General features: G+C 38.4%; 1 protein-coding gene across 5 annotated transcripts in view; it reads left to right on the top strand.

The window, feature by feature from the left end:
- LOC137656340 (uncharacterized) overlaps positions 1–25,010 on the top strand; it is a 175,434-nt gene that overhangs the window by 134,991 nt on the left and 15,433 nt on the right. For 4 of the 5 annotated variants that reach the window (XM_068390529.1, XM_068390522.1, XM_068390515.1 and 1 more), the window contains 9 exons: positions 17,955–18,749; positions 19,300–19,454; positions 19,701–21,691; positions 21,906–22,049; positions 22,169–22,354; positions 22,639–22,761; positions 22,912–23,154; positions 23,305–23,421; positions 23,671–23,943. In XM_068390529.1, the coding sequence (XP_068246630.1) occupies positions 18,130–18,749; positions 19,300–19,454; positions 19,701–21,691; positions 21,906–22,049; positions 22,169–22,354; positions 22,639–22,761; positions 22,912–23,154; positions 23,305–23,421; positions 23,671–23,943 (3,852 nt within the window). In that variant the 5' untranslated portion in view covers positions 17,955–18,129. The remainder of the gene's footprint in view (positions 1–17,954; positions 18,750–19,299; positions 19,455–19,700; positions 21,692–21,905; positions 22,050–22,168; positions 22,355–22,638; positions 22,762–22,911; positions 23,155–23,304; positions 23,422–23,670; positions 23,944–25,010) is intronic. The other variant, XM_068390545.1, reaches the window with a different exon arrangement.

The raw sequence follows: 25,010 nt of genomic DNA, 5'->3' as shown, positions 1-25,010 counted from the left end.
ACCGTATTGCGTAATCGGATAGGGAGAAGAAAAGTAAATCGTTGTTTATTTCGAAAACTTAATCATTTAAGATCACGAATTACTGGGCCAAATGAAGAGTGGAAGATGAGAATTATTACTACTACTACTACTACTACTACTACTACTACTACTACTACTAATAATAATAATAATAATACCGATTTTAATATTTTACATTTTACGATATAGCCTTTGTACTGGTCAGAATGCAAAAATTTCATGGGTTCGACGTCAATCATTTTTTTGACGTATTCTCACCTCCCTCGAGGGTAAACCGGGCAACCTGTCCTTTGCCATAACGAATGTGATGCATTTATTCTGTAGTGGGTTCATTCACTTAACCGGGATTTTGTCGCACTTTTATATATATATTTTCTAATTTGTTCATTTGATTTTTAATATTTATTTTCGGCGACGATATTCGTTTATGTTCGGTGGTAGGAGAAATACTGTATTTTGCACATATTATTTCCTGTAATTTGCTTTTAATTATTGTGCAGTGGTATTCTATTATTTTACAGTATCAATATCTCCTGATCATATAAAAGTAAAGGATGGAGAATAGAAACTCAAAAGGCACTGGACTGAGATCCACGCTTTCAAGTTGGTATTTGCCATGGACCTGACTGACCCCTTTGAATGGGGTGAAGTGGGAAAATTGTCTAATAACGTGGGCACTCTACCACAGGCGTTGGCCAGCGCAGATCCTCCGGTTGGTTATTTTTGGGATGTGTTTAATAGCGGATTTGCGTTCAAATGCAGTGTATGCTTGTGTGTCGGTAGGGTGAGCAGAGGGACAGAGGGCGAGGGAAGGAGTTGGCGGTTAGGGCCCCGTGAGAGTGGGCGTTTAAGGTGCATGTGGGCTGGGCACTGTGGTTTATGGGTGGCTGAAGGGGGAGAGGGATGGAGGATGGCAAGGCTGGCCCCTCTCGACTGCACCAGCAGCATACAAGCTTTGGTACAGAGCACGATTTATAGCACCGTTGCGCCACAAGCACCAGTCATTCCCCTTTTCCTACACCCCCCTTTTCTGGACCCCCTTCCCTCCCTCCCAGTCTTCCAACATCAGCATTGCTGAGGGAAGGGGGAGTTGGAGGTAGTGGCAAAAGATCTGGCTCCCTACCTCCACCCCTTCTGCTGTGCTATCGGTAGGTTGACGACAACGCCTGCCTTGTGCCACATCAGATTTTTTCTTCTTTTACTTGTTCTTCTTTACTATGCGGGTGACACCCGTCCTTTCGCAGCGAAACACGTCGGGTACTGCATCACTAAACCCTTCCAAGAATACGTTGGCTACCCATAATGATAGTTAAGATGTTATTATTATTATTATTATTAATCATTTAATTTTTTGGTTGGCGTTATTTTCGTTTAAACTACCAATTAATCAATTTACTTGCGAATTATTTCGCTGGAATTATTTTTTTTTTACATTTTATATAAACGGAACACACAGCAATTTTCAGATAGCCACTCTTTTTGTTCTTGCAAGACCATTGTGTGTGTGTGTGTGAGAGAGAGAGAGAGAGAGAGAGAGAGAGAGAGAGAGAGAGAGATTCTTGAATCTGAATCATATGGCGTCAAACTCAAACAGCACAAACACAGACTTGATGAAGTTGCATTTTTAACTCTGGTAGAGCAAGCCTAGGCCTTTCTTCATCATAAGGATTAGGTGGTAGCTGACAATAGTTTTTTTTTTTTCTCTCCTTTTCTGCGTGCTTGCATCTTCCACCTCCTAAATGCCGATGATGACTTCAGCCCCCAGCACCAACTGCTGCTTCGGCTGATCAGCTGCGATTTTTTTTTTCTTTTTGCGCCGCAGGCTGCTTTAACCCTAAAGGAACAATTTCTCTTTGCTTTTTTTTTAATGTTTCTAATATTGTTTTTGCCACATTTTCTAATGACCTCTTAGCCAGTAAGACCGACCCTCTGCACTCCCGTCTTCTTAATCTATCTCCGCCCTTTCTTCAACTTTCACCAGTTATCCATTCTAGTTTATGAGGATGCATTAATGGCCGTTTGGTGAGCCGTCCCTTCAATTGAGAACGATCCATGGAACAGGGTCACTCGCTCCAAGCATCAGGAAAGGCGAAGCCCCCTCCCCCACTCCGCCCGTCTCACACTCCAGCAACCGACCCTAGTTTTGTATTTTTGTCTTGTGATTACACACATGATATATATATATATATATATATATATATATATATATATATATATATATATATATATTAAAAAGCGATAGAGAAAAGATGTACATACTGTATATATATATATATATATATATATATATATATATATATATATATATATATATATATATATATATAGTAGGTAATTGTGTTATGATAAGGCCTATTGTAGTGTCCGGTAGTTTTCGTTCCCATCTTTCATCAAATGTAATGGTTATGGGGCCAGCAAACTCATTTCAAAATAGTAGAAGAGAATTTGAAATGTAGCAGTTTCCGCAAAAGAGGATGAAGTGTGCGGCTGACAATTAGTTTCACGGTTGGTCGTCTTTGAGAATAGATTTGAGTAATCCAAGAGGAAAACAAGTTTTTTTTTTATATTGTTGATGAACAGTAGGCTTGCTGTAGGATGATGCAGGTAACTTCGCTAAGGTTCGCCTATTTGTTGATAGACAGGTATCGGATATATGCCATGAAAGTTGAACGAGTCCCACCTCTCTCTCTCTCTCTCTCTCTCTCTCTCTCTCTCTCTCTCTCTCTCTCTCTCTCATATTCTGAGTCCGTTCCTTTCCGATTCTGTCGTTTATTCGTTTCCCTCCTGCCTCATCATCTCCCCCTTCCGCTCTCTCTCTCTCTCTCTCTCTCTCTCTCTCTCTCTCTCTCTCTCTCTCTCTCTCTCTCTCTCTCTCGTCGACTGCTTCCCTTCCTGAGCTCACCTGAATTTGTTGCATGGCGGAGAAATGTAACTTGGAAGGGTTAGCGTGCAGCGAACCCTTGATGGATATAAAATGCATAGGGGAGAGAGAGAGAGAGAGAGAGAGAGAGAGAGAGAGAGAGAGAGGAGAGAGAGAGAGAGAGAGAGAGCCCTGCTACCCGTGTATTGGTGAGAGGGGAAAGAACACACGCACATATATACAACGAGGGCAGCCTTTGGCCCCCCTCGGCTTCGAACGCACATAAAATTTTCCTGGATTCCAGTATTTTTTAAGGGGAGGAAGTCCTCGATTTGAGCGCAACCTCTCTCTCTCTCTCTCTCTCTCTCTCTCTCTCTCTCTCTCTCTCTCTCTCTCTCTCTCTCTCTCTCTCTCTCCGTTTAGTTCTGGTTGGCCATTTCTTCTCTTTCGTCTCTCTCGATTTGGGTCGCCTGTCCGTCTTTGTGCGTCTTACACGTTGGTCAGATGGGTTTTCCTAACGTCGTTGATGATCATAGCTGATTTTGGGTTACGATCAATCAAATGCGCTTTGTTTGTTTTCAAGCTTCGATGTCTTACCAAAGCTTAACATAATGGATGCTTTTATGCTATTCGCTAGCTCCGTTGAGTGGATTAGTTAATTGTATTGTTTCTGTTCATTGGCAGCATATTGCAAAAAATAAGTTTGAAATATTACGAAGGTTTAATCAAAGGTGGGATTGTGACTAGCAGTAATTGATTGCATATTTAAAGAGGGCTTGATGTCGAATGCCTCTCGTGACTTCTGAACATTCTCGTTACCGCCGACAACTAGGTTTTTATTTTTTTTATTATTTTATCATATTTGAAATTTTGTAGATGTTTCCGGAAATCTTAAGAGTTGGCCATATGAATGGTAATAAGTGATGAGATTATGTAAAACATAGATAAGACTCAGGCAAGAAGTCTGTGGATTGTTTGGCCATAGCTTGAAGTTTGTGGTCTTGGGCTGTTCTTGCTGTAACAGTTTTTACTTATAGACCAGAGTTTATGATAGCTGTTTTACATCCCATACTCTCCAGTACTCTTCCGAGTATTTTTGTAACTTATTTTGAATGACGCTTAGCATTCAGTAAGTGAGCAGTAATGTTCATTTAGCTTGGTTACACAAAATTCATTCATATCAGGTCAGTTAGTTATTTAGTTTTGTGGAAGTAGGCTTGTGCTTCCTTGGGCAGAAAACAATTACAAGAGTAATTAACACAAAAAATTAAGACTTTCATTATTTTTATAAGGGCAATACTGAAGTCAGGTAGGGCTTTTATCATAATCCAAATTAATTTCATGTATGTTTGTATGAATGTTTTTTTTTTCAATTAGGATTTTGAACTTTACAAATCTAGGTCTTTATCTGGACGTGATCGAACGAACCCTTGCTGGTACTTAATCTCTCTGCCTGTTAGTCGTCTAGAGGGTAGATGTGCCCCCATCGATTCAATTCGAATTCCCAATGCAACAAACTTGGGATGCAGGTCGACGAAGGTCCACGGAAAGGGCGGCATGCATGATAGAATGGGGTTTACCAAAAGCCCCTTTTCTTTCTCTGCTCTCTTACATGGACTGTGAACGGAAATAGGTGGGGAGAGAGAGAGAGAGAGAGAGAGAGAGAGATAAAAACGCTGTTGGGGTTGTGCCGATCAAAGCCCTCTATTTCGAAGAGGGTTCGGTGGGAAATACAGGTTTTTTAGGGTCCTTGGCTGTAATGGACGGCGAAACGGGGGAAGGTGAAGCAGCGCGATAGTGTGTCAGGTGATTCACTCATCCAGTGGATGAGGGCGATAGTGGGGTGGATGAAGACCTCGTGGATGCATAGAATTGTAGCCACTTTTTGGACTTTCAGTTCAGTTGGTACCGATGTTATGTTTCGGATTGAAGATGTGACTCATTCCATCGGTTTCAAATATAGGTTGGATACTTTCATCTTATTTACGCCTGTTCTCAATTTCTTTGTCGTGGTAAGATAAACGGGAACGAGTGGTCGAGAACCATTAGTGTTTTTCTTAATGGCAATTAATAACTTTAATTAAGGAGGATAATAACGTAGGTGTATTCATTGTGGGTGTAGGCTAATGCTGGTTGTGTTTAAATAAGTTGAAAAATTGTATATCGCGTCTTTTAATTTTTTGTTCAGAAGTATGAATGCTGTGTAATATTTTATAGGAAAAAAATTAAGGTATTTTTTTCCTGATTGGGCCCGATAAGTTTATTTCTGTTACCGGTATACCATTTTTATCAGCAGTAATTGGAGCACACTTATTAGGGACATTAATGATTTCTTGTATCCAACTGTGTGTTACTTGAATGCAGGTTATATCTTATGTTTTGTATACTTGTTGAAAGTATCGAAATTTGTTCCAATATATATCGAAGATGTTGGCTAGTTCCACTAATTATTTGATGTGCGTTGTTTGTTTTGAGTTTTCGAGTGACTAGACTGTATTTACTTGATTTCTTTTAGAACAACTTGACTTTTTTTTCATATACAAATGTTGTGATAAATGCATTTGAAAAATAAGCCAAAAAAAAAAAACTGCCATCATACTGTAACCGTATAATGTGAATTGACTTTAATTTGGAAATTGTAAATAAAAAAAAAATTATTGGATGTATGAAGATTCAAATTGTAATTCAAAACAATGAATGAACGATTAATTTATAAATAGTAATATAAGAATGTTTCTTTCCTTGGAGTTTGTATGTTCAAGATCATTTCTACAACTCTGTTTATCTACAGTGTAATGATATCAGATCGACATCCAATGCAATAACCTGCAGATTGTGCTTTCAGCTGCTCTGATCTCTTGTACATTTCTTTTCAAGCTCAAAAATTACATATACCAAAGTCCTTGGGCGGCCAGCCACAGATTGTCCATATTTGTTCTCGACTGTAATGGATTCGTCAGTGATGGAATTTTTTATTTAGTTATGACTGATATAGAGTGGGTGTAACAATATGTTGTTTCTTGGCCATCAATATTGTCGGTGACATTTCCTTTTTATTCAAAGATAGACTACAATATTGTGTTTAATGTTATTTGATGCTTGAACATCTTTCATTTTCTTTATATTTTTTTTTATGCAGAAGGCAGGTGACGCTTGCCATTCTGATAACCTTTGAATGAAAGAAGGAAGGAAGGAGAGAGAATGAAAGAAGGAAGGAAGGAGAGAGAGAGAGAGAGAGAGAGAGAGAGAGAGAGAGAGAGAGAGAGAGAGAGAGAGAGAGACCGGCCGGAATTACCGATACATTATATTCCCGGGGGAAACAAGAAACTGATGATAGCTTTATTTTGGATTTCAGTTGAAATTTGATGTATTTTTACTGTGGCGCGTCCGAGGTAGTGAGTTATGATTTTCAATCATGATTAGTATCTAGATTATTAGCAAGTGTAAATTTTTATGAAAATATCTAAATAATAGTATGGAAGTATGGCATATCTTTTAACCAAGTAAAAAAATCCTTCCAGAAAAAGATGAAATATATGAAAATAGTTTAATGGGAATATGTTCCCGCTCCATTTCAGAATTGTTGTGGATTTTTTTGGGTAAAAGGGTGTTTTTCTTTTAGTGTCATGAAGTGAAGGATTTTCCTATTAACCTAGATTTCCAAAACAAGATTGTTTCATTTAAATCTTACGATACAAGAATGGCATAATGAAAGCGACGAGTCCTGGCTTTTAAGAAGTGTTGTGTGTGTGTGAGAGAGGCTGTTGCGTATGGTTGGTTAAGTTCAGGGTTCCTTATGAGCACCGGGTAGTCAAGGGCCACCACAGAGGCAGGCAGCCAGACCAGGTCTCCCTCAGTGAAAGCCAGTGTCGGGCGGGTCGTACTTTGTCACCCGTCGCCCGCTGCGGTCGAGAGGTGGAGGGACTGGGACGGGGTGGGAGCAGGGAATCAGATGGCTGCCCTAAGCCTGGCCCCGGTAACACGTCCCATTCCCGCTCCCCCCATTTGCACGGCCTTGCTATATCACCCTCTTCCCACCCTCACCATTATACCCCCAATCCCCTCCCCGTTCCTCCGCCCCTCTCACCGTAACTGGCCTTCCACTCTTATCTCGTATCAGCAGGTGTTGTGCGTGCATGTGTATGCGGGCTTATGTGCGCACCCGTTTGTAAGTCGCTTCGTTCGTATGGAGGACTTGTTCTCATCGTTCGAATGTTGTTTTTTTTTCAGCGCGTCTCTCTCTCTCTCTCTTGCGGTAGTGTGGCTGTCGGCCATTAGCATGACCAGTAGATCCTCCTCCTCCTCCCTTGGGGGTCAGAGGGTCAGTAGACTCATCACCCACATGACACGAGGCGCCGGGGACGTACGTGGGAACACAGGGATTATTGGGGAGGGGACGGAGAGAAGGGATAGGGGGCGGGCTGCAAGAGTTTGAGTGCCTTAGTCTTAAAAATCCATCCCTATTTGTAGAAGCTTTATTATGACCCGGGATGCAAGGATTTCCACTCATTTTATTTTTCCATCGAAAGGTCAGACTTGCGTTTGTTTACCTGTTTGTATGGCATTACGCGTGATGCGTAAACGTGTACTCATGATTCCCTTGGCGTTGTTTAACAAAATATCATCGTGTCTGTGGTACTTATTATTAAACTCGGATGAAGTTGCAGTGATTATTTACAGCGTTGTAGTTATTTTGCAATGAAGAATTTCCTGATTTATTGTTCTTTGGTAGACCTTTGGATTTAGTGTTTTTCAGAAAAAGTCATCCTGGGTCGTCTGAAGTTTAACATTATCCTCCGCCTTTGGAGAAGGGAAGAAGCAAGAGGGAGGAGGATGTAGGTCGAAACTAAACAGCGTTGAAGAGGAACCCCAAGTGGGGAATGCCAGGGAAAGGGGGTTGATTCTGGCGGGGAAGGGGGGAGGGGAAAGGCAACAAAGCCCAGGCGGCACCACCGCCCACCTTCCAACAACTGACACCCTCGAGTTTTTTATTTTTTTTTTTCATACGAACAGCCGAGTTTCGTCTGTTGTACTTTAATGTAAAGCTTCTGAATTTTTTTTTTTTTTTTTTTTTTTTTTTTCTTTTATATATAGAAGAGTCTTGCTGTGGACGTACATCCTCATACGCACATTTTGTAGCGTTCTATTGTCATTGTTTTCGTCACAGAAGCTTCAACGTTAAAGAAATAGGAAAACAAAAAAGAGGGACTGGTTGTCTTGGTTCACTATCAGTCATGTCCTTGCATCATCTTATACCTTCTTTCAGTGCATCTCTTGACCCTGTCTAAGTTTTTGTTCATTATGACTATTTTTGTTTTTTTGTCAAGACGAACGGTGTTTTTATATTATGGATATTTATAATTAACAATTTATAGTTATGTGGATGTTTGTTTCGTCAGTTGGTTTCTATGCAGCCATCATCATCCTTTTCCGATGAATACAATGTCATATTTTTTTTCTTTTTACATTGAGAGGCCAACGGCGGCACTGGCTCACTCATTCCTCTGGCTGCCCGTCTCTCAACCGTTAATGGTGGGAGGTGGCGACAAATAATGCTGACGGTCGGTGGTAGGTCAAGAGAAGGGAGAAGAGAAAAAATCAGAAGAAGGGAAAAGCAAAGAGGCACCAGATACGGCATCGTCTTCGTCGTCTCCGTGTTGGACGTAAAGACCCGCTCCACCCACCACCACCACTACCCCATTTGCCCCCACTAAAGTTGGCGACCGCTAACTTTTGGCGGCGCCTAAAGTTGGCGGGTACGAGGTATACGTGCCTCCTGGCCAAAGTTTCTGTCGCCGTCGGAACACACGAACCGGCTCTCTGAAGCCTTCGACCCATTAATGTCGCCCCCGCTGGAGTCCTCACTCCTCTGCCCTCTCCCCTGGCCTACTGCTGACCCCCCTCTCAACATCAGTGGGCGAAAATAATGAGGTAAAAATGGTTATGAGGAAAACAGGACCCGTGAGTGGGGAAATGGCAAGGGGAGACTTTTGTATGGTTTCATGATAATTCATTTTTACTTAATTGGTATTTCAGTAATTTAAACTTGGTACAAATAAGAAAGTCATGTTTTGATATTTTTTTTCTACTTCTAGCCAGAAACAAATTTAATATTATTGCAGATAAGAAAATTTAATATATATATATATATATATATATATATATATATATATATATATATATATGCTCACAAATATAAATTGATGTGGGTGATGGTTGGGCGTAACAGATGATGTTTGTCGTAGTGTGGGTTGGCACGGGTGGCGACTAGGGTCTCTACTGACAGCAATGTGTGGTGGCCAGGCAGGCACCCCTCCCCCCTTTGGTATCCCCGATGAGTTACCCCCCCCCCCCTCCTCTCCATCGTCAACTTGCTTCTCCTCATCCTCCCCCTCCCCCTCCCCTCACCCATTTCCACCACACCCCCTCCACCGATAACCTTCTGGTGCTTTCCCTCGTGGCCATCACTCACTCACCCCCAACAGACCTCACACCCACTACAGTATGCCCCTCCCCGATGTCTCCCCGTCTCTTCTTTTCTTGTTTTTTTTTTCTTCTTCCTCTTCCAACAGCTCTGGTCTTTTATTCAGCGTTATTTTGTTTTTTCGCCTCGCCCGTATTTTTTGAATTACTTAATTTTGTAAATTTTCCCCAAGTCCAAATATTAGTTTGAAAACAAAATATATATAAAGGTATCTAAAATTACTATTTTATAGTGATTAATGCTTTGGCACACCCATTTCCTATTGTTTGTTTGTGTTCATCTCTCTCTCTCTCTCTCTCTCTCTCTCTCTCTCTCTCTCTCTCTCTCTCGCGGTGCCCCAGCTGCTGCCAATCTGCTCAGCTCCTCAGGTCACGAAACGCAATGTCACTCCCCTTCCCTTCCCTCCGTCCCGAGTCATGGAGTCGGCTCGCTCGGCCTTATTTATTCGAGCCCCACATGATATTCCGTACCATTAAATAGCGCACAAACGCGCTCCAGCAAATTCAGTGCTCCCATTTAAACAGGCGCTCTCTTACGCCCCCTCCCTCCCACATTTGCTCGCTCCTGCGTATCCCACCCCTCTTCTCGTCTCGTCTCCCTCCCCCTTCCACAACATATGGGATAATAACCTGTTGCAGAGAGAGAGAGAGAGAGAGAGAGAGAGAGAGAGAGAGAGAGGCCAGTTTTGTTGTGCTGCAAGAGCGCCCGTCACGTTGTCTGAGAGAGTAAGTTCGTTTGTGCGTTCACCTGATTGTATTTGGTGACGCAACAGAAGTCAGCCCCTCTCTTTCTCTCTCTCTCTCCAGCGCGACATTTGTTTTCTTTCCCATAGCCGCATACTTTTCTAAGTTTTTTTCTTTTTTTATCCCTTCGGAGTTTCTCCCATCCCTCATTTGAAGTGGTTATCCACCCGAATGTCCGTCTGCAGAAAGTCACTTGTTATTAAATGAGAGAATATATCTAAAATATCTTGTCTCAGCTTCATACACTCTATATATATATATATATATATATATATATATATATATATATATATATATTTTTTTTTTTTTCTTGTATGCTGATGTGAAGAATCATATGCATTTCAAGTTCTAACAGTCTGAAGGGAATTTTCTGTGCCATCAGAAGCAGCTGCGTTGTGTCAACACCAACCCAATCTACATAACCGTCTCCATGCGTATGCCCCTCTCTTCTATCGCCACCAGCCACAACTTTAATTGCCCTACCGGTTACTTGGGTAATTGGCTTAGTTGTATGTGCACTTAATGCGCCCATTGTTAATTGTAATTGGTGTACTTTGCTTTTGTAATTGGCCTGGTACTTATAACTTAGTATCGTTTTTTTTAGCATGAACTCTTATCCATATTATGGCCCATACTGCAGCATTTTCCCCCCATCTTTTAGCTTTTGTTGTCCTTACACTAGATATTACCTTGTACTCTTAAAATGTTATCAATTATTGCTTTCACGAAAGGATTCAAGCAGTGTGTAAGTGTGTGGGAGTGTTGGTTTATTGTTTCATTTAATCTTCAGTGTTCTGTCCTACCTTTTGACATTATTTTTATTCTTTGCTGTAAGAGTACTCTAAAATTGTTATTGATATATTTACTAAAGGCGTTCTGAAACTGATTTTTTTTAATGTCGTAAGAGTTTAAATAGTCGAATGGGTTATCCCTGTTTTTCATATTGTTCATGTAACCTTATTCGTACTTGACGGGATGTAGGATTACACGCGAACCTTTAATTTTATTCTTTGATTTTTTTTTCCAGTTTCCCACTATATTTGATATATTAAGGCATTGGTAGTTGGTTAAAGGGCAGCTTTTCTCCAACTAAACAGTTTTACAATGAGGAACATTTGTTTATTTTAAATTACAGGCGTATCTTATTGCGTGCAGTGCCATTTTCTTCTCTTTAATGGCATTGAAAGAAAAGGAACTGTGATTCATTTTTGTTATGAAGGGTGAAAGGAAAGGATAATAATTACATGCTTTGTCAAAGTTACCGTTCTATTGAATATTTTTTAAGGAGGATTTATTTGCATGTCCATTGAACTTCCCAAGTAAGGCATTTTTTATGCCTAATTTTTTGGGGGATAGAGCGTAAGTAGGCCATAAAAACCCCAAACTAATGCTGAACTGATGCAAGAAAAGACAGACGGGGAAACAAAAAGTTGAATATGCTTAATGGGTTTATGGACATGTCATTAAAAGATAATGTAATCGATAAAATCTCTGGCTCCAGCCTTACCTCACTAGCAATAGATCTAGAGTTTGATCCTACGGAGAAATTGACCGAACCTATTTTTCGAAGAATTGAAAACTCTCATCCAGCTTGCTTAAGACTACGGCATTGGATGATATTATTGTTGATAACCAAGTGGAATGTTATTTGAACTAATGTACAGTTGGACACGGGAACTTCTGACACACCTTGCTCTGAGGAAGTGCACTCAGTCATACCTTAACTGCGCCACGAGTAACAAATAGCGAGTGTAGGGAGGTGATGACAAAGGTAGTGGCTCGGGGCTGAACACAAGAACTGGCCGAGCAAAAAGCGTGTGACAGGGTGTGCTTCGTCAGAGCTCGGTATGCCAGGAATTCCTGCGTCCGACTGTATGTCTCAGCAAGTGTCCGTAAGTGGCTCATCTTCAATGAACTCCTTTTCACATCCTTCACCTTTACTAGTTCAGTCTTTTTTTTTTTTTTTGTCTTGATGCCTGGGCCCTTTCTGTCCATCTCTTTTCAATCAAAACGTTCGTTCTTATACGGTCTCCCTCTTACGACTTTTCCTCCCATCCTTTTTTTTCTCTCTCTCTCTCTCTCTCTCTCTCTCTCTCTCTCTGTACCTTGTGTATTCACCCTCACCTTCCGCATTTCTTCCCTCCGCTCTTATCTTTTTCCCCTTTCGATTTACTTGATCCATGTAAGTTCTTTCGATTTTTTATCTTTTCCTTGCAGTCTCTCTCTCTCTCTCTCTCTCTCTCTCTCTCTCTCTCTCTCTCTCTCTCTCTCTCTCTCTCTCCCCCCTAAGTCGGAGGAGAAATTGCAAGGAGCAGTTCTTTTTCAATTTCTTAGTCTCCGTTAACCGAAGCTTGGCAGTTATTCGACGGCTGTGGTTCGCATCAGACATATGCAGATGATGCTACGCTCTTCGTATCAATTCCCTCGCCTCAATGTAGACCTGTGGTTTCTGAATCTCTCACTATAGATGTAGCTAAATATAGTGCAAAGTTCAAATAAGAGGATGAAGTGGAACCCTAACAAAACCCAAAGTATGATTTTAAGTATGTTAAATACATTGGCTTCTGAACATTCAGATCTTTGCTTTGTCAATATGGCATACGATATGCATATCATTTAAAATTTTGAGTATATGACTAGATTCAAAATGTTATGTATCATTTACACAAAAATAGTATATTGAGGAAATATTTTGAGAATTTGGGAATCGATTTATTCTTGGGAAATGTTTTAATTATTTCATTCTACTTTATTTTTATTATTGATCTCGTGTCTGGTTTTCAGCTGCTGATTCTAAAAACTCGTCTATTGCATTCCTGATCCTGATATTAACCTCTGGTACCGTCGTTCAGTTAGTTCTTTGTGCATGTTGCATTAGATTTATCATAATCTTTTGCATTCAGGTTTCCCCAACTGTAACATTCTTTACGTGGTACGAGGTATGCAGTTAATTCTAACAGTGTAGCCTTCTCCATCACAAGGCTCATTACTGCACAAGATTATAGTTTTTTTTCTAGCTGTGACCAGATTATGGAATGCTCTTCTTAAATTTGGTGTCTGAATCGGTAAAACTTCGGAACTTATACTTTTTGCAAGTCCAATTATGGTGGGATATGTTAACACAATCCACATTTCATAGTTTAGTATGACTTTTCTATTTTTAAAGCTGTTACTGATCTTAATATATTTTATAATTCTTTCTCAGCGTATTAGTTATTTATCTTTTTTCCTTTCCTCACTGGGCTGTTTTCCCTATTAGAGACCTTGAGCTTTTATAGCATGCTGTACTTCCCATTACGATTATAGCTTGGCTAATAATAATAATAATAATAATAATAATAATAATTAATAAGACAAGTGTTATCAAGTAAAATAATAAATTTATTTGAAATTTTTAATTTGAAGAATCCCAAATCTTAATTGTAGGAAATAATTTTTTTCTTTTTAATCTGGGCATCAACACGTGGAAAATCTACGGAAAACACAAACCAGGATTGAAACTATGTTCGTATTCCAAATTATACGAGGGCTTTACAAATAAGAACAACAGAAGTTACATCATTGCTATTATCTCGGAATTTCATAAGTTTGTCTTAAGGAAATTTCACTTCCCTTTCATATTAATGACACATGTCTCTGATGGATAGATTGTAAGCTCCGTTAAGCTTCAAAGAAGAGTACGTATACCCGACGGGAAGCAAGACAGGCGGTCGTGCAGGTGTTTACATGTGCGCATATTTAAATACCATCACCGTCCCTGCTGTTGATAGTAGCTCCGGGCACCCCCCCCCCCCTCTTAGCATCTCTTCCGCACAGCACAAGCCAGCACTGGTCTTATACCACCTGCTTTCATTCCCACGAGTGTTGTACGGTAGAGCCTATTTGCTATCAACCGCCTTCCCACAGATATCTGTGTAGCCTGTTTCAACCGCCTTTCGTCTGTTCCTAGTAAATTGATCTTATTGTTAATTACCGCATAAGTAAAACAAGATTGTTATTGTTAAAAGATATTTATGATATAACGTAAGTACAAGTAAAATTCAACATCATTATTATTGATAGAAACAAATGCTGTTATAGAATTTTTTATTAAGAGTGATATTTCACCGAAAACACTCATGAGAAGTTTAGGAAATTCTTATCGACTTTGTATGTATTGGTAAAAAAAAAAAAAAAAAAAAAAAAAAGCTAGATTTCTTCTGCATAATGATATCAGATTGATTTCCTCTGTAAAAAGAAAATAGTAGCTTGATTTCTTCATAATATACTGAAGATCCTTGAACATTATTTTGTGGTGTCGTCTCTTATTTTAAAATTGCTGTAGTAATTTATTAACGAGTTATAAACCAGAATTGTGCGTTTTGTAGTGTATGTAATGCAATATTAGATATACCAGAAAAAAAATTAACTTATGTTATCCAAGATTGTGAGGAAGTTGTGTCTAAAATGAGGCACATAGGCGCGGCTGAAAACTTCTTAAAGTTTGTCAGAAATTCTGAATAAAACCCGTATTTTATAGAGGGCGATTTGTTTGAAGCATTATGTCGAAATGGAGGTAGAGTGAACAGGATTGAAAATGGGCCTTAAAAAAAAAGCTTCCGGTTAGCTGTAAGAAAGGTTGGTTGATGGTGGTAGGTTGGGGCGGGGGAGAGGTAGCATAAAAATCGTGGCTTGGTTTAGTGTGGAAGGCAAAGAAGGCTAAAAGTGTGTCGGGGGTGTGGGTGGAGGGTGTCAGTAGGAAGGGCAAGGGGAGGGGTCTCTTGGTGATGTGAAGGTGGCTGGGTAGGTGGTCGGGGTAATAGATGGGGAAGGGGTATTCAGAGAAGAGCTCCCGGACACGACCATTCTAGCGCGTAAATTAACGACCCGAAGAAGTGGAGTGCAGCGGTTTTTCCCCAGCGGCTGTAGACGCGCACCTCCGTCGACTTCTGCTTCCTTTATTTCCTTCTCTCCGGCTTTCTTCCTTTTCCTCCTCCTCCTCTTCCTCTTCGTCCATCTTCGTTTTCTCTGATCTCAGTTTCTGTCCCTGGGCGCCGCCCTCTTCCTTCCTCTTACGGTAGTATAGCCTCTCCTAACCCCTCACCACCCGGCCTCCTCTCCTTGCCTTCTTTTAAGCAACGTTGGGCACCAACATTTTTATCATTTTTTTTAAAGAAGACTTTTCTCCTAATTCTCTTTAGGTAATCGTATATAGAAATATGATCTTTATTGTATTTGTTAAATGCATTTTTTTTTTAAAGATCATCGGGTTTAAATTGTAATCATGATTTTTAGTTATACAGATCAATATTTTTTTTTATTTGTACGTTGGTTACTCCAAAACTTTTCATTAATGCAAATATATCTCTGAGCAGTCATTAAACAGTTCTAACATTCTTTAATTCATTGGCCTAGTGCAAGAGCTTGTCTTTGTTTCCAGGGGTTTTCAGTCTCGACGAGGCATCGTGCCTCTCGCAAGACCTCTCGGCAACAGCCTTGGATGGAATCTCTTTCTTAGTCTTTTAAGATATATTTTTTAGGTTGTAGTATGAACGATCATCAATATTATATATATATATATATATATATATATATATATATATATATATATATATATATATATATATATATATATATATATATATATAGTAACGGTTTGTATCTTGATACAACTATTGATAGTTTTATTGAGACCATACATAAGAAGCGATCGTAAGTTTTTTTTTTTTAAGAAGTTAAATGTTATGCAAAGAATTTCTTAAGATTTTGTTCTGTACAACTAGGCCAAATTTGTGTTGCAGCATAGACTTAGTTCAATTAGTACGAACTTACGTCTTCACTAATGTTTTCCAGTAGAATATACTGTACATCCATCATGATTTTATCCACTAAGTGGTTACATACTGAATTGACTTCGCCTAAAATCTGGGAAATATTATCCACCTATTATGACGAGAGGATGAATAGACGTATACTAGCACCTACCTGTAAATACTAGTGGCTGTCGTGGTCAAGAAGAATGGTGTAGGGCTAGCAACCCTCACCCTCAGAAACTTGCTGGTTAGGCATCCTTTCTTCCAGAGTATATATATATATATATATATATATATATATATATATATATATATATATATATATATATATATATATATATATATATATATATATATATATATATATATATATATATATATATATATATATATATATATATATATATATATATATATATATATATATATAATATGAGAGAGAGAGAGAGGGGGGGGGTAAAATTACAGTATAGTGTAGTGAATCCCGACTAGTTTTGTCTTACTTCGAAATTAGTCAGGATTCATGCAATATTTTCCTTTTCCCTGGTGTTCTTTTCCAGTTTTCTGATATATATATATATATATATATATATATATATATATATATATATATATATATATATATATATATATGTGTGTGTGTGTGTGTGTGTATGAGAGAGAGAGAGTGCTTAAAACTACTTTCTTCTGTAATGAAAGAAAACTTCAGCTCTAAAGATAGCATCATCAACTAATCAGAATTAAATAAATATAGGAGATAATTAAACTATAGTTTCTGGTAGGAGAATGTGAGGTCTTGCCTTTTATAATCACTTGAAACTGGATAAAAAGGCAAACTTTTGAGGCCCATATCGTAAGGAAGGATAAGTTTTAGCTTTCCAATTTTAGGAACACCGAGAAGACGAACTCGTGCAGGAATTTCTCATTTACCATAAAAATCTTCATTTCTTGATCCTTATGTATTCTTGCATCCAAACGTATGGTTAGGCAGATATGAAATTATTTGAAATTTGGTTTTTATTATTGGTATGATCACTACATAGTTCCGTCAGAGTTGGCTTTGAAATGAAGTTTTGAAAAGAAGGAAACGAATTCAAATCACACATCAGATAGTTTCGCTCTCTTACTTTATTAAACTCGTTAATTTAATGATCTCGGAGTGGTAACTATTTAAATGACCTACCAACCAACCAACCACCAGATGTTGATAAACTCTACGGTTCTCGTCCGCAATATTTCACTAACAAAATTTATTTTAGCTCTGGTTCTAATGATGGATAAGTTTTGTAGACTTACACTGTAGTAGCACTTTTATCTATAACATTTTCTTAGCAACTACTGTACTATAAACACCGTATTGGTGTTTCTGTAGATCATGGCCTTGATGTTTATATCGAGTTAGGTTAACACACTACAGTTAGTCATTGAACCCTCTTCTATTTTTTAATTCATAACAGTTTTTATAAAACTCGAGCATAGGAAAATAATATTTTGGGAGTCTTATAAAAAAACTTTATGGTAACAACTAAATAGTTTTTTTTTTACGTAGAATACAAGATCACCTGCCCCTTGGTATCCCCCTCCCCCGTACCAGTGTTTCCCTACTCTACCATTTCCCTCACCAGAAGCGGTCGTTCGCTCCCCAACACTGCGACCGCAAATGGACACATATCGACCCTCAGGCACTTAAAGCTCATACCTCCGTGTTATTTTATATCGGTATGAACCGTACGGCAAGAAATTCTAGTAACCTTTGTTGCATTTTTTTTTTTTTTACTTTCCATTGACGACGATAATGTAACTAGTTAAGTCATGAAGTGTGTTTTTAAATCAATATCCTCTGTTAAATAACACTAATAATGATTTATTTTAGGAAGTGTGCCAAATGAACAAATAATAGTATCATGAAATTTATTACCGTTTCTCAAAGATGATTAAAAATAATTAAATATTACAAATATTGCTCTTGTTTGTGTTTACATTATTTGTATGTTCTGCAATGTGGATTTTTAAGGTTTAGTATTTGTAGTTTAATTGTCTCGGTTTTTTTACAGGTTGTATAAGGCTAACATTGGAAAAGCACTCGATGTAGACCACATACTGTGTAGACGGGATCTTTGGCGAGTGCGAGGAGGTGTTGTCTAAACAAGGCAGTCCCACACCCCCTCTCTCCCATCCCATCAACTTTCACGTTTTCCTCTGGTACCCATTCCACAACCGCGATATACCATGGAAAGTGGGGCCAGGTCAATCCTCTCTGATAGAATGGAGGGCCCAAAGGCACATTTCCCGTTAAGATTGGAGGACAGTGCCACCTCTATGTTGCCCGACAGGGGCAAATCGCCCCTGACTCTTGCGATTGATGCCTCAACTACTCAGCTCAACTCAGTCGCTGAAAGCTTCAAGTCACATTTCCCCCATGGAACTGATGGAACAAAGTCTTTCCTTTTGCAAAACCTGGAAGGAACGATGGCCCTATTGGCAGCTAGAGGTGTCGATGGCTCTGGGTATCCTCTCACCTTAGATGGACTGAGGCCGTTCTTGCCTTATGGAGGTAGTAGTGAAAACATCAAATCCTACCTGCAAGAACGTTTAGATAAGCCACACAAATCCGTCCGAGACAGAAAAGATGTAAAATGCGGTGGAAGTGAAAGGACGACGACAACAACATCGTCTTCGTCCGTAGCAACGTCAGTGGGCGGAGATATTAAAAGGTTCCATCACCATCATCACCATGACAGGTCAAGAGAACATAAAAGTAGCAACAGCCATTCTATGAAGAAAATAACGTTGCCAAAATCCCAGTTGTCTAACCCTCGTCACGATGCTAACCTTACCCATGCTATCAGGTAAGGAACTTGAGGTGTCAAGTTTATCAAGTAGATTATCGTCATTGCTTAAAAGGTTTAGTTTATGATTTCTCTTGTGTCAGGGTAAGTTTTAAAATTGCAAAATGTATACGAAATATTATTTTTAAAAGATCTACCATTCCATTTTCGTTTCAGATTTAGAAAGTTGTTGCATATTGATAAATCTTCATTATTCTCGCCCTTTCTTAGCATTGAAAAGATTTTCAATGTTAATTATTCAAAAAATTATTGCATGAATAAAAAGAAAAATAGGTTGCCCAGTATTTGAAGACAATGCATGGAGCATATATAGCCTATGCAGTTTACATTTGGTTTTATTTTTTTCATTAGTAGTTATAATTCTCTCTCTCTCTCTAATGGTTAATTGCAATTAACCATTTGATAAATGGTTTTCAAGAATATTAATTGTTTGTTTTTATGTATTCTATCCATCCTGTCCTTGAAAGGAATATGTGAGAATGATGTTTGAAAGTTTTTATGTAAAACTTTAACCATTTACAATGAATCATTGATAAACTTGGTATTACAGGGAATTGCATGATGAGGAGTTTGGTTTGGATGCTGTACTCCTAGCTGAAGGTGGTCACGTAGGAGCTCACTGTGCAGTACTGGCAGCAGCTTCTCCATTCTTGAAGACTATACTCCTTCATGCTAATGATCACCCTGCTATCATATCTGTCACTGGTAAGAATAATGTTTGCTTATACAGTACACTATACAGTACAATGCTTTTAGGACGAGTTCTCTACAGAAAGCATGCTCATGATTTTAAGTCATAATTGTTATCACAAACAATTTGTATGAGATTACATAACTGTTGAAAGTAGTGTAATAATTATACAATATACTGTAATGTATAATATTTTTATAGTTAATTTAAAATTTTGATCTGATTTATTGTGCGTTGACCAATTTAATTCAATTTTTCAGGTACATCATTTTCAACTCTTCAATCTCTTGTGACCTGTCTGTATACAGGGAACATTCCAAGTGGTGCTAGTTTGTTTCATCTCATAGAGGCTGCTAAATTACTGAAGATGGAAGATTTAGCTGCAGTACTACAGAAAACCTTTTTTGCTCAAGGGGGTTCCTTAGACCTACCTCCCAGATCACAACAATTATTATCAAGTCAGCGGTCAACAACCACCACAACTGCTACCACCCAACAGGGTCTTATTACTTCTCAAGATTTGCAGCCAGAAAAGTTTGGCAAAAAAGTCCGTAGTAACAGGCTAGACCAGATCCTTTATCAGAAGCTGAATGTGAATCACCTAGCCCCATCAGATATTCCTGAACAACCACCACCTCAACCCCCACCTTCCCTAGTGCCTCCCTCCCAAGAATCCTCAAGAGTGCCTCCTCTTTTTGACTCATCCCGAGTGCCTATCCTTGAAGCTCCCAGAGTGCCACCTCCTGACCATGGTGGCATATTAGGTGAACTTCTTTCAAAGGCAGATCCTCTGAGGTCAATATTCTCCAATCCAAGCATCTATTCTGGTATACCTGATCTGTCTTTTGATGCTTCAAGAGCATCTACCCTTAAACCACTTAATCTCTCTAAATCAAGCAAGTCTGAGACATTGACATCTTCCGCTAATTCAACAGTATCTTCCTCAACTGCTACCACTAGTACTATACTTAGTTCAACTACCACTAACTGTAGCCCTTCCTCCACAATGGCCTCAAGTCTTGCTTCACAAACTGATCTAACCTTAGCTGGATTAACATCTTTAGCCCCAACTCTTCCTGGTAACATGCCTGGCCTCTTAACACCCCTGACTCCCTCTAATATCTCGTCAATGATCTCTCCATCTGCATTAGTTTCTTTATCCACTACTTCTGCACTTGCGTCTTTTGGGGCACAACAACACACTGCCATCACATCAAAACCTAAAAGTTCATGTGGAAACGGAAGCAATAGAAGCCGCAGTACCACCAAAAGTACTTGCAGTGGAAGGAGTAGCAGCAGCAGTACGAATACAAGCAGACCAGGTGAAAATAGTGGAAACCCTAGTCATAGTTTACCATTGTTGTATACACTAAGAAGTGGAATGATGACTCCTGAAATGGCAAAGGAAGTATATGAGCAATTGAAGATTAATCCACAATTGTCTACCCTTGCTGGATTTAATATCAACAGTATCCCTAATCTATCAAATCTTAGTAGTTCAGCTAGTCTTCAGAATCTGGCTAATCTTCACAATTTGTCTAGCCTCCAAAGCTTCCCTACCTTATTTCCATTCTTAGCTTCAACTACTGAAAATTCCCAAATAAATACTGTTGAGAGCAGTATAAGTGCTTCAAATGATAAAGTGATAACACTTTCACCCACAGAACCAACTTCAAATGATTACAATGTAACTGTAAATTCAACTTCGGTAACTGGTAACAATTTAAGCTCAAGTGTGATGACAGCTGAGGATGGGGTTTTGAACCTTAGCAGCAGTGCACAAACTGTATGCAGTGAATCTCCTGGTGTTACAACTTCAGTACCATTGGTGGCAGCTACATCTGGAAGTACAGAAGAAATTATAATTCCCACAACTTCAAGTGATAGTGTTGATCAACCCTCTGTTGTGAATTTATCTCCTTCTGAAGCAAAGGAGGAACAAGCAGATTCTTCTCCTCCTGAAGTTACCAATGTGTCAACAGGCTGTCAGACTGTTGGACCTATTGATCCTCCTGACAATTGTGGTACTGTAGTGGTAGCTAGTAGTAGTGACCTGAGTTGTTCTCTTTCAAATGGTTGTCCAGTTGCAGAGGAGGCAAAAGCTTCAATACTATCAGGCCAGTTAGATGCAAGTAATTTACCATTACTCTTGATGACATCTACTGGAACTCTAACCAGTATTTCTCAGACACAGACAAATCTTTCTGAGAACATTGAGACAACACCTGATGTCCAGGCTGTTTTGGGAAAGGCAAGTCATAACTTTAGTATTATTTGATACATAACAGTTCAATAGGCATTATTAATTTTCTTTAATAAAAAGTACATTATAGTAGTGTATATGATGATGGGATACTGAGCACACTTAAATTCATGAAATAGATATTGATATATTCAAAAGATAATTAAAATGAATCTGAAGGAATTGTCCTTAGAATTGAGATGTTATTAATTTCATTCTTCAGGAACCATCGTTGATGAGTTCCGAAGGAGCTGATACTGGTGATGATACCAGTAGCATTGAGGTAGTGGAGGAGATACCTGGAATTAGCCAAGCACTTCAGAATCGTAAAGCTTTGTTTCATGCTGGGCATGTAAGTAACATGAAGGTAAACACAGAATTTTATTATCTTATTTCACAGGTTTTTTAGAATACCATTTTGAAAAAAAAAATATGAAGAGTATGTAATACAGATCTAATACAGTATATACATCTTTAAACCAACAGATGGGTCGTAAGAGAAAAGGTTGTGGAGACTGTGAGGGCTGTCAGGTGGTGGAGGATTGTGGTCAGTGTCGATTTTGCCGTGATAAAGCCAAATTTGGTGGTCCTAACAGGCTTAAGCAAGTTTGCGTATATAAGCGCTGTGTTCATTCAGAATTAGAACCAGAGGATTCAAAGAAAAAAAGAAAGGTAAAAAGAAATTGATGTTTAGGCATAAAGAACTTTCAAATCTTATACATTTAATTTTGATTATTAACTATAATTCAAATGATCTTTGTTAAATGATTAGCTTTATGAATTTAGTCTATATAGCCCTGTGCTGTTCTTTGGTTGACAATTTGATTTCTGTAAGATTACTTTGTATTAAACATTATTGACTGCTGTTTTCAAACTACACGTTCAAATCAGTAATTATCAAATATCTTGTTCAACACATCATGATTGTTTTTTTTTTCATTTTTAATAAATCACAGAGCAGTGGGAAGAAAGGTCGTGGAAAGTGTGGAGGCTGTGATGGTTGTCAAAGGACAACAGATTGCAGTGAGTGTTATGCATGCCTTCATAATGCAGCAACTCAACCTCCTGCTCGAAGAAAGGTAACCTTTTGTAAACTTGAAAAACTCTATTTTAGTTCAAATAAAAATTTTTTTACTTTAAACACCTGTTCTGATTTGCATTTTATTTTTTTAATTATAGTACACATAATATAAATCACAGAGTTATCTGTAACCATGTTATTTTTCCAGGTTTGTGAAATGAGAGTGTGCGAACAACAGCAAATGGAAGAAGTTCGTGCAACCCTCAGTGTTGCGGGGGAACCATCTCCTTATTCTACAGATTCTCTTATGGCAGAAGGTATTATTAGTTCCGGGACATCTAGCCCCACCCCAGATGGACAGCCTAGTACTCACAATGATAAGATGAAACTCATGCGAAAAATGTTAAAAAAGAAGTTTGCACAGCCATACAGTCGAGTAAGCCCTTCCAAGGTCAGTTGTTTTCTTGTATAACGTTGTGTGTAGATTCGAGCAGTTACTGAACTTTTAATACTATTTTCATTTAAAAGAAAATACTGATTGATATATGTTCAATATTCTTCTTAATATACCGGTATGTATGACAGGAATTTTTATTTTCAGGTACGAACTAAATACTACTGTGGGGAATGTCCTGGTTGTCAAACTACTACACCATGTGGGAACTGTCTTTACTGTGAAGATATGCCAAAGTTTGGAGGACCTGGTAGATACAGACAGGTATGCTCAATACACAATAATTTTGAGATGCGTTCACTGGAGGGATTGCATTTGTAGTTGGTTTATTTATTTTATTCATGATTTAACAAGTTTGAAAATGATTGCCTTACTTCTTTTAATGGTTAGCATTGGATGGAAAAAGTTCAATGTTTTTGCAAAAAACACTGAACTTTTTCTGCACTTTGCAATTACTGTACTTATATTTTCCTGGCACAATAAGATTACTGAATTTTTTTTCCATCATTTCAGAAATGTGTTAAACAACTCTGTGTGTATCACCCACGTCTACAAGCACTGAAGCTCTCTAATCGTTCAAAAATTACATATGATGAACAGCACATTGCACCTGAAACTCTGAATCATTTGGGAAATGTAGTGCCATCTGGCCATGAGGAAACAGTTGTAATAGGGTGTGATGTTCATCCAAAAATGAAAACTGACAATGAATTTGATCAAATGCGAGTTATGGAAAACATAGAGACTGATCTCACAGAAGGAGAGGACAGCAATGCTACCATACATGTAAGTGTAATACTCATTTTATTTGCTTGAATGTCAATACAGTTTTGCTATTAGAAGCTTCCTGACACCTTTAAATTTTAATGAAAGTTGCCACAAGGATATTTATTTTTTCCTAAAATTAAGATATTGAAGTAGTTCATTTGTAGAGGGTATGTTATGCAAAGTTACTTAAATATTATTGTTAAAAATTTACTATACTAGATGAAAGGAACAAGTCTAAAAGAGAATGTGTTAATGCCTTTACAATCGCTTGCTTAAGTGAGACATCAAACAAAATGCTGGTAATTTAAGGGTTTTTATGTCATTATAAGAGAAACAAATTTACCACAAAATTTGGCTTTACAGTTCTTGTAAATTCACTTACTTGATATGCAATAACAATTTTGTGAATACACAGAGTTGAAAGTTATTGTACAATAATTGGTAATTCAAAGGGCACATTTCTGGTGTAAATCTGTCATCATAATTTCTTGGATTTCCTTAGTCACTACAGTATTTAGAAGATTAATTTAATTCCATAATCACCTCAATATTCATAAGTTAGTCAAATATAAGAATCCTTGTTTAAAAATTTTTGGTGGTCTCTATTTATTGTTGTACAGTACAGTATTTCATTACGTGTAATACAAACCATCATCCTTGGATACAGAGGGGAGATGCCAACGTGAATTGGAATGGTTATAGAATTGTTCACAAGGTAGTTAAACAACTACATGTGATTTGGGAGGGTTTAATTCACCTGTCCACCTTCACATATTGTTGGATCTTTTTCTGCCTTCCTTTGGTTTATTTGTTGTATATTTATGATTTATTTGGGATAGGGTTATTTATTGCACTTTTTCTTATGGATTACAACCGTGTGACATGCAGACGTCCCTTTTCTCTTTTGTAGGGGTCTAGGTTTATCTATCTGATCATAAAATTTGTTCATTAATTATATATACTTTATTTGCCATTCCCTTATTTCCTTTCAACACCGGGCTACTTTCCCTATTCATGCGGCTCAAGGGGCTGGACTTAAGGGCCACCAGAGAGATAAGGAGTTTAGCGCAGTCTCCTCCTAGACA

Source organism: Palaemon carinicauda, chromosome 1 (assembly GCF_036898095.1).
Source record: "Palaemon carinicauda isolate YSFRI2023 chromosome 1, ASM3689809v2, whole genome shotgun sequence".
Classification (NCBI taxonomy): Eukaryota; Metazoa; Arthropoda; class Malacostraca; order Decapoda; family Palaemonidae; genus Palaemon; species Palaemon carinicauda.
The sequence above is the reverse complement of the archived record's forward strand: the minus strand, read 5'-3'. Positions and strand labels throughout refer to the sequence as shown.